Source organism: Quercus lobata, chromosome 1 (genome assembly GCF_001633185.2).
Source record: "Quercus lobata isolate SW786 chromosome 1, ValleyOak3.0 Primary Assembly, whole genome shotgun sequence".
Classification (NCBI taxonomy): Eukaryota; Viridiplantae; Streptophyta; class Magnoliopsida; order Fagales; family Fagaceae; genus Quercus; species Quercus lobata.
The window spans coordinates 31,278,628-31,288,834 of record NC_044904.1 but is presented as its reverse complement, the minus strand read 5'-3'; the positions used below and the strand labels follow the sequence as shown (position 1 = coordinate 31,288,834).

The 10,207-nt window shown below is 36.3% G+C and overlaps 1 protein-coding gene across 1 annotated transcript; it reads left to right on the top strand.

The window, feature by feature from the left end:
* The first annotated feature begins 717 nt into the window (after positions 1-717).
* On the top strand, positions 718-3,668 carry LOC115986689 (scarecrow-like protein 34). Its single transcript, XM_031109938.1, has one exon. The coding sequence runs from the start codon at positions 1,131-1,133 to the stop codon at positions 3,468-3,470; it is 2,340 nt and encodes a 779-aa protein (XP_030965798.1). The 5' UTR covers positions 718-1,130; the 3' UTR covers positions 3,471-3,668.
* The last annotated feature ends 6,539 nt before the right edge of the window (positions 3,669-10,207 follow it).

The window sequence follows — 10,207 nt, the reverse complement described above, 5'->3', positions numbered from 1 at the left end:
GTAGACTTCCAATCAAAAAAAAAAAAAAAAAATTACCATAACTAAAAAATAATAATAATAATAAAAAGAGGACAAAAACCAAAGTATAGTTTGGCATCTACCAACAGAGAATCTCTCAATCCCATTCATATATCAAAGAGTCAAAGACACAATACGAGTACAAGTACTGTGATTTGTCACTGAAAAAGGTTTCTGAAAATGGAATGGTGTCAAAAACTTGATTCGTAAGGTAATTTTAGTTTGAGTTATGAGTTGACAAGTTCAACCCAATGATTCGTAAGGACAAAACCCATTCATGTGTTTAGCTCACCGACCAATCCAAGAATCGATCTGAAAGACTTTTTGTTTACGGGATTGTACAAGTACACATAACCCATGCCTCTTTGCTTGGAAAAATTCTGCCACATTCTTATTTTTTTTGGTCAGGCGATTGCGGGGGCTAGAACCCCCGAGCATCAGGTCATACGGGTACTTGGGTGCCAATAAGCTACTGAGGTCAATGGCAAAATTCTGTCACATTAAAAATCATAATTTTATCCGCAACTTATTATATTAGCGATGGTTAGTGTAGGGGTGATGATGTTTGGGGTGGACACCCTTCTGTTTGACTCGCTAGTCACTGTTCACTACTCACTTCGTTCCACGAAAGTTCCTCACCGTAATAAAATAATTCTTTAATATTTCCCACTAACTAATAGCAGCCTCTCTTTACTAGTCTTAAAAAATATCTCTCCTATATTAATTGGGAGAAGTATCCAAATCTAGAGGCTTCGATTTTCCTCTGTCACAGAAAATCCTGAGAGCTATTTGGATTCTGAGTTACTTACGCTACCTTCGTCCCTGTCTCACTCACTTTCTCATCTTCCTCTTCCGCTTGAGTTTGAATCTTCTCTGCTCCACTTGTTCACGTAAATCATGGGTATCTAAGGTTCTTCTTCTTCAAGTCTTTTTCTTTTTTTCTTTTTCTGTACGCCTATATATGTTTTTTTTTTTTTGGAGATCCTAGTCTTTGATCTGAATATTAGGTAGTCTTTAATGTTTAGTAAGTCTCAGATTTTAGTTTCCCAAATCAGTTTGAGACATAAAATCAGCTAGTTACTCTTTCTTGGCTTTGTTTGACCCTGTAAATTATGGATTCAAACTTTGATTTCGTAAACGGTTTTTCTGCTATGTCGCCAAATTCTGAGGATCAGTTCTCAAATCTTATAGACGAGTACACATTCAATCAACTCTCTCCTCTTCCTACTACAGACCTTAACTTCCATGAAGGTCCAAATCTTTTGTCTGATGTTGATCTGGGTCCCACTGGTTTTGAGCCCTCGATCACCACCACCGGTGGTCCAGAGGGTCAACCATATGATCCACCACATGTTGTTATGCCGCCTATGTTACAGGCAGACTCGACGACGTCCCCGGACGACAATGATTTCTCTGAAACGGTTTTCAAGTACATGAATCAGATTCTTATGGAAGAGAACATTGAAAACAAGCCCTGCATGTTTTATGACCCTTTGGGTCTAAAAGACACTGAGAAATCTTTCTATGATGCTCTTGGTCAAAAAAACCCTCCTTTACCAAATCAAAATAGCGGTGAGAGTCCTGGGCTTTCATCAAGCAGTGGTGATTATGGTACTAATAGTACAAGTAGTTCTAGTACTGTCAATGATGCTCTATGTCTAAGTGATCTTGGTGAGCAAAACTACCAGCCTTCTTTATCACCGCCTCCTATTCTGGGTGAGTATAATGCTGTTCAGTCTAATTTCAATCCCACTGATCAATCACAGTTTTTTGGGAATTTGTCAGATGATAGTGTCAATCATTTTGGTGATGGGTTGGAGGTTATGGCTCAGAATATTTTTACTAATAGTGAATCAATATTGCAATTTAGGAGGGGGTTAGAGGAAGCTAGTAAGTTCCTTCCTAAGAGTAATAATTTGGTTATTGATTTGGAGAGCAACACGGTTTCTTCGACTGAGTTGAAGGGAGAGGATCTAAAGGTAGAATCTCTGGTGGTGAAGGGTGAGAAAGAGAGTGAATCATCGGATGGGTCGAGAGGAAGGAAGAATCGTGAGAGGGAAGAGATAGAATTAGAAGAAGGTAGGAGCAATAAGCAGACTGCAGTTTATGTAGATGAGTCTGAGGAGACTGAGTTATCAGAAATGCTTGATAAGGTTTTGCTTTGTATTGATGCGCCTGCTTCACTGTATGGTGATAATTGTGAGCCTTTGCAGAATGATGCTAGCAAGGCCTCACCGCAGACAAAGGGGCAGGCACAAGGAGGTAATGGTGGGAAAGGTAGTCGTAATAAGAAGCAAGGGAAGAAGAAGGAGACAGTTGATTTGAGGAGTCTTTTGATTCTATGTGCACAAGCTGTCTCCACAGGTGACGGTAGAACGGCTAAAGAGTTATTGAAGCAGGTTAGGCAACACTCAACCCCTTTTGGTGATGGATCTCAGAGATTGGCTCATTTCTTTGCTAATGGTCTTGAGGCACGCTTGGCTGGCACTAGTGTAGGAACTCAAATGTTTTACACTTCCAATAGGGTATCGTCAACTCTTGAAAAGTTGAAAGCTTACCAAGTTCATCTTTCAGCCTGCCCTTTCAAGAGGATCTCATATTCCTTTTCTAATAAAATGATTTTTCATGCAGCAGAGAAAGAAACTACTCTTCATATTGTAGATTTTGGTATCCAATATGGTTTCCAGTGGCCACTTCTGATCCAATTTCTCTCAAAAAGACCTGAAGGAGCTCCCAAGCTACGCATTACAGGGATTGATCTTCCCCAACCTGGATTCCGTCCAGCAGAGTGCATTGAGGAGACTGGTCGTCGCTTGGAAAAGTACTGCAACCGGTTTAATGTTCCTTTTGAATACAATGCTATAGCATCACAGAACTGGGAAACTATTCGAATTGAGGAGCTTAAGATTGAGAGGAATGAGGTGCTTGCTGTGAATTGTGCATTCCGGATGAAGAACCTACTTGATGAAACAGTTGAAGGGACCAGTCCAAGGGATGCAGTTTTAAACTTAATCAGGAGGATGAAACCTGATATTTTTATTAATTCTATTATTAATGGGTTTTATAATGCCCCCTTCTTTCTCACGAGGTTCCGAGAAGCACTTTTCCACTTCTCTGCATTATATGATGTATTTGATGTTACTATACCCCGTGACAATCCACAGAGGTTGAAGTTTGAGAGAGAGTTTGTTGGGAGGGAGGCTATGAATGTTGTTGCATGCGAAGGCTTAGAGAGGGTTGAGAGGCCTGAAACATACAAGCAGAGTCAAGTCCGAATTTCAAGGGCTGGGTTCAAGCTGCTCCCTTTGAACCAAGAGATCATGAGTTTATTCAGGGCTAAGATGAAGGCATGGTACCACAAGGATTTTATTCTTGATGAAGACAACCACTGGATGCTCCAGGGATGGAAAGGCCGGATTGTCTATGCTTCCTCTTGTTGGGTTCCGGTTTAGGAATCCTGTACAATATATTTTTTGTAAAACTCTCTTTCTTTCTTTTGGGGTCGTAGAAATTATTAAGTGACAAAGTGTGTACTTCAGATGGATGACACTAGAATGCCAGCATTATCTGAAACATACAACCATTGTCAATTAACCTGATAGATTTGTTTTGTTTATTTTTATTTTTAAATTTAATGTTTTGGTAGAAAACATGTATACATGGTATACCATCAAAAGGTTTGAGCATAAAATTTGCGAAATGTTATGATCACCCAGCATTAATTTAGACCCCTATAACACAAATTTGGGCTTAAATAATTTTTAATCTAAAACTATCAAATTGTCTCTTATTCAAGCGTATGTGATTAACCAAATTTCTTATTGCAAGCATAAACAAGTATAAACTAAAACATATAAATGACCATACGAAAATGTAGAAAATAAAGCAAACCAAAGCAAAGATAAAGTTGCGTTTAAGAAGAAAACTCAAGCACTCGACGGAAAAACCTCCCCACTGACCACACCATTGGAAAATTTCAACTAGATGAATGGTTGTAGTACTCTCCAAGCTCATATTACTCCATGTACTTAGCCTTCCAAACTCCAACTAGCGACTGACTTCTCAGAGTCCTTTCTTCAACTAGCTTGCCTTGCCAGGGATACCACCATTGAGCCGCTAACTTAAAGCCACCAATAGGATTTGTAATGGCTCTTATAGTTTCCTAACACACATACTCACAACATCTAAGAAATTGTGTAGGAGGTGAAGGTAATAAAATTTCTCTCGAGGATGTTAGAATGAAGAGAGGTTGGGAGCTTTTCAAACACTTGGGGGTAAAGGCTCTCTCTTTTTCTACAAGATAGATGGAATTAAATAAGGTCTCTCATAATGTTTATAGTTAGATCCCACTCTCTAGCCACTTTCAGCATGCACAGGTTGTGAATGTTGGACTATTGGAAAAGGCTAAAAAAGCATATTAGGAAAAAATAGAAAATTTTGTTTGCATGCCGGTTGTGACATGGCAAATCGCGAAATGCCTTGTCAGAGAACCACTTGGATCTTCTACCAAATGTCTTTCGCAAGTTGTGCAGGTCGCATGGAGGTCATGTATATGTAGCTGAGGCAACTCTGACCATTGTTTGATAAAGTACTTTATACCGAAATATAATTTTGTCACTGACTTAAGCCAATATTAACATGAAAAATATGTACTTAAGAAAAACCTTACCTTGTTTTTTCGCATTAACCAAGCTAACTTGGACACGTAAGGGAAGAACTCTATACCTGGATATTCATGGGCTCCAAACACATAGCATAGGTACTACTATATGAGTAAGCAATAGCATCGATGATGCAAAAAAAAACTTATTTTGCATCCTCAAATACTATTTTATCTATTTTATCAACTCATTTTATAACTCACTCTACATCCTAGTTTTTATTTTTATATATAATCTAATAAAATAATATAAACTACTTAATAAAATAATAAAAAGTATTCTTATCTCTCTCTTTCCTCCCACTATCTTTTTCTTTTCACACACAATTACAAGATTAAATAGTATTATTTTTTTTCCTTATAACTTATGAATATTACTATATGCAACCTTACTATTCATATGTTACAAACTTTTTTAGGTATACAAACTCGAATGAAGTGGGAATTTGCTGTCTTGGGTTGTAAAATAGCAACTGAGGGTGTAGACACCCCTAATGCAAATGCTCAAATTACTACAACAAACTTTAGTTATTTCAACCCTCTTTTATCGAGGGTTTACTAAAATCTGTCGATACAATCTATAAATACAAATGAGGTAGGCTATATTACTTTATTTCAAAGGTTATTTGGTCCCTCAAAATAAGTTAAAACACACTTAAATGTGAAAAAAAAAAAAAAAATGCGCCAATTTTTTCAGCTCACAACCCTTGATAAAATATTACAAATTTTTCAGCCCTTGAAAAAACCCCTATAACAAAATTTTCATCCCTTGAAAAAGGGCCCAACAAAATTTAAAAATATAGCCCAAAACGTAACCAACAAACACATAGAGCTCTTATCACTCTTTCACTAAAAGCCTAAAGCTAAGAAAGCATAGAAATCTCACAAAGCGCATGGAAATCTCATAAAGCTCGACGATCATGAAGATCTCATAGAGTTCAACGATCATCGATTAGGTATGTAATCGCACGCTCTGATTAGGTACGGTCTCGGTTTTGTGACTCTTCATCTCTCTTGGCGTTGTTTTTCTCAGCTCCGATTAGGTACGAATCACAAACCCTAATTTCGTCTTTGATTTTTTTGTTTTTTTGGTTTACCCACACTTTTTCATCGATTTCCCCATGATTTTCATTTCACATTTCTCAGAAAACTGAGCTCATCATCGATTTCCCTATTTCGATTTCTAATTGATCATTCGCTTTAGAATCTCACTGTAACGCAATCGTTTTCCTTAATTTGTAGCGCAGAAAGTGAAGGAAGCTGAAATCATTGAGCAGGACTCGCTTCTTTTGGTAATCATCATTAGAATTCCAATTTTCTGTCTTTCAACTTCAATTACGGACAATCGCATTTGAATTTCTTTAGCAGAAATTTACATCTGAGCATATTTTCCTTGTTTATGTGATCAAATTCAATTTTCTTTTAGAAAATTCATGGAATTATTTTTCGTTACTTCATACTTTGTTTCGAGTACTCCATGTAAAATTTGGTTCAAACAAATGGAAATTATTTCTCATTTAATTTTTTGCTAGGTCTTAGAGATTTAAGATCGAGAAATTTAATGGTTGTGTTATGCTAATTAAAATTTGAAATAGATGAGAAATCTGCTCCAAATTGCTATATTCAATATTAGTTACATCAGAGGCCTATATATCAAAGATATTTAGTAAGCTTCTTGTATTTTTCAATTGTCATGTCTATGACCACAAGTTTCATCATTTGCACTGTATGTGTGTGCAGTTTTTGTGTTAAATCTTCATTGGCCCTAATTCAATTGTATAGTATCTCAATAGAAGGGATTTGTTTTATCAAGCAGCAAATTAACACGATGAGATGCAAGATTGTCTACTTTTTGACTTCTAAGTAATTATAAGTTTATAAGTAAATTTCGAAGATGGAGTAGTAAGCTTGACACCAGACAACTCCAAAGAATCATGAGAAAAATTCTTGGCAGCTTTCTTGAGATAACTGATATATTAGGCAGCTGCTGTAATAGGCTCACATGCAAGTAGATTAGAAATTGACATTCTTACAGTCAAATTATTAAGCAATTTATACAAACAGTGATTTCTGGTTATGACCTATGATGCACGGACATGGACACGGCAATACGACAATTTTTGAAAAATAAGGATAGGACACGGCGTGGATACGGCAATTAAATAATTAATTAAATTTTATATTTGGACATATTTTTTAGACATAAAATACGTTTATGTCTATACGGACACGGACAGTTGCTTTTTCTAACTTAGTAACATATTTCCATAGAGGAGCAGTTGACTCAGTTGATTTTTCACTTTCAGTATTTATTTTAGTAAAATCACCTACAATATTTAACTTTAATAAATAAATAAAACTATAGCAGGACACAAAATATATATATATATATATATATATAAGTTATAAGGTATAACTTAATATGGTGGTAACAACATTATATATGGCGCATAATGGCAGTAATAACATTATATTATATCCCACCCTCACATAGTGACAGTGAGAGTGGAATTAAACAAAACAAAACAAAATGCGTTATAATAAGTGGCCCAATATTTGAAAGAAAATGTGTTATAATAAGTGGCCCAACAAAATGCGTTATAATAAGTAACCCATTCAGCATTCACCCAAATGGCCCAATATGTGAAAAGAAAAAAGAAAAAAAAAAAAGGAAAAAAAACACAGAGAGAAGCTAAGGGGCTGTTTGGATTGGTGAATTCCATAACTCAATTCTCAGTTTCTATAACTCATAACTCAAAAATGGTGAGACCCATAGCAAAAAGGTTGTTTGGCAAACGATAATTCTGTTTCCATCACTCAATTCTCTGATTTTTGAGTTATGAGTTATGGAAACTGAAAACACATTTTAGCTGTTTTCAGTTTTCATAACTCATAACTCAATGGTAATATTGTAATTAAACATACATAGGGGACCCACAAACAGTACCTATTGCACTTTTTGACCACGTTTGACTCTTTTTTTTTTTCCTTTCTTCTTCTAGGTTGGCTGTTTGGTTTTTTATTATTATTATTATTATTATTATTATTATTATTATTATTTTTTAAGCTTCAGTGAGTTTGGGTACTGAAAACAAAAACAAAAACAAAAAAAGAAAAGAAAAGAAAAGAAAAAGCTGCATCGGCAGATAGGTATGGGCCCACAAATAGTGTGAAAAATATTGAATGATGGAAATTAGGTGATGATGCCAAATGGGTGTGAAAAATTGAGTGATGAGTTATGAGTTATGAGTGATGAGTGATGAAATTGAGTGACGAAAATTGAGTAATGAAATTTTCTTATCCAAACAGCCCCTTTAAAAGCAAAGAGGTCAAACCTGACCTATTGTCCACGTCGAGAGAGAGAGAGATCTGAAGGGACAAGACACAGCGTTGATGTCTATGGAGCTCGCCGATCAGCCCGATCTAGCTCCGGCGAGAGACAGAGGGCAGCAGTAGCGGGAAGAGGTCAGAGGGAGGGTGGGTTGAGAAGTGAGAACTTGAGAATGAGATGTGGGTTTCGGTCTGATGACTTCTCAGACTTGTTGTTTTAGGGTATATCACAAAATCAATGGTATTGGTAAGTTCGTCTGTCAAAATCTGTGATTTTCTTCTTCTTCTTTTTTTTTTTTTTTTTTTCAACTTTTGGCGTGTCGGCACCGCGTCGAAGCTGTGTCAGCGCCGCATCGACGCCGTGTCAGAGAAGCGAAGAAAGAAAAGAAAAAAGAGACACTGCTCGGACACCGGAGTCCAGCGAATCATACTAGTTCTGGTGTCTGACACGTGTTGGACACCAACATGACGCCAAAAATGGCGTGTCGGTACAACAAGGTTATGACTAGAATGAATTCTATGCTCCTGTATGAGAGAATTACATCGCAACAGGAAAAATTAGGCGAAACTCAACTTTGCTCCAGCAGTCTTTGTTCATGCTTATATATGGCCCTATCTTTATCAAACAATCTTCTGAACCACTTGTTGGCAAGAAGTATAAGACATCCAAGGGAATGTAATGAAATCAGTGGAATTTAAATGCTTTAGAAAATCTCTTTCAACAGCTTTTTTTTTTTTTTTTTGGTGAAAAGTATCTTCTGCTAAATGGTGACCCACAACGTGCACTTTCTTTTTTTGTAGGGGTGCACCGGCAGGTCTTGAAAAAAGTGAAGCATTCTTGCAAGTTGCAACATTGTAGCAGCAGAGTACTACAGGAAATTTTGCATGGGCATTAACCACAGTTTACAGTAAACAAAAGAAAGGTACCAGCAAGCTACACAACACATTGATCCTGTTTTCTGGACAAGATATGGTATCAACTTCCATCATGATTATAGCACCTCATAAAAGAATAATCCTTTAATCCTTGGATGGGATGGTTGGTATTTCCTTGCACCATTAATCCCATTCTATCCACTATGTCATGCCTTGTACAACTATCACTCTTTTGGCAGTTGACTAGATTCTATTATTTCTTCTTTTGCAGCTTGCTTGGACCTGCTACAACTTCTATCAGTCAACACCAACAAAATTGGCCAGGGAGAATTATTTCTTTCATTCTGGGCAGGTGAGTTATCCCTATTTTTGTGATATACAATGTTTTTGTCTGTGTGTCTTACACTACATCCATAAATACCTGTTTTAGGACATGACTTTGGGCTTCTACATAAGTAAATGAATGCACTTATGTAATTGAAAAACTCAGTGTCTAGCAGTGAAGAGTGATTTTCTTGGGAAGGGACACTTATATAAAGCTGTGCATGTAACCGATTTTTATTTCCTTTCATTACCTTTGGCCTTATATATGATGTATTAGGATTTGTTCTGTTCACCTACTACCATGTCAGATTGTGCAAAGAACCTCGTTTTTACAATTTAAAACTCTTGCCCCTGTTGACTATTGAATTAGATCATATAAATATTGATTGGGTTAATCTGACTTTCAGATGAGAGTCTATGTTTGCCCCTGTTTTTATTTCCTTTCATTACCTTTGGCCTTATATAGGATGTATTAGGATTTGTTCTGTTCACCTACTATCATCTCAGATTGTGCAAAGAACCTTGTTTTTACAATTTAAAACTCTTGCGCCTGTTGAAATGGATACCATGTCAGATTGTGCAAAGAACCTTGTTCTTACAATTTAAAACTCTTGCCCCTGTTGACTATTGAATTAGGTCATATAAATATTGATCGGGTTAATCTGACTTTCAGATGAGAGTTTACGTGAATAAGAGTTTCTCTTTTCATGTTAAAATTCTTTTTGGTGAATGACGTTTCTTTAATCAGCATGTTTTATTTAGATATATGAACTCTATTTTGCCTTTTTTGTTCTTTTTGAAGTTGTGGGTATCTTGAATTTGATATCGTGGAAAGGTGTGTAGATATATTTGCTGGGAAATTAACAAACTTTTGGTATCATTCTCTCTTTTTTAGAAACTTGAGGGCACCCATAATGGTTGAAATGTTCAATTGTACTAGTTGATAACTTCTTGCTTTTGAGATGATGATGAAGAATAAAATGTATCAAAATTTTTAAC

Excerpts from the sequence above, each read along its gene's own strand:
- LOC115986689 (XM_031109938.1), top strand. The coding sequence starts at position 1,131 with ATGGATTCAAACTTTGATTTCGTAAACGGTTTTTCTGCTATGTCGCCA.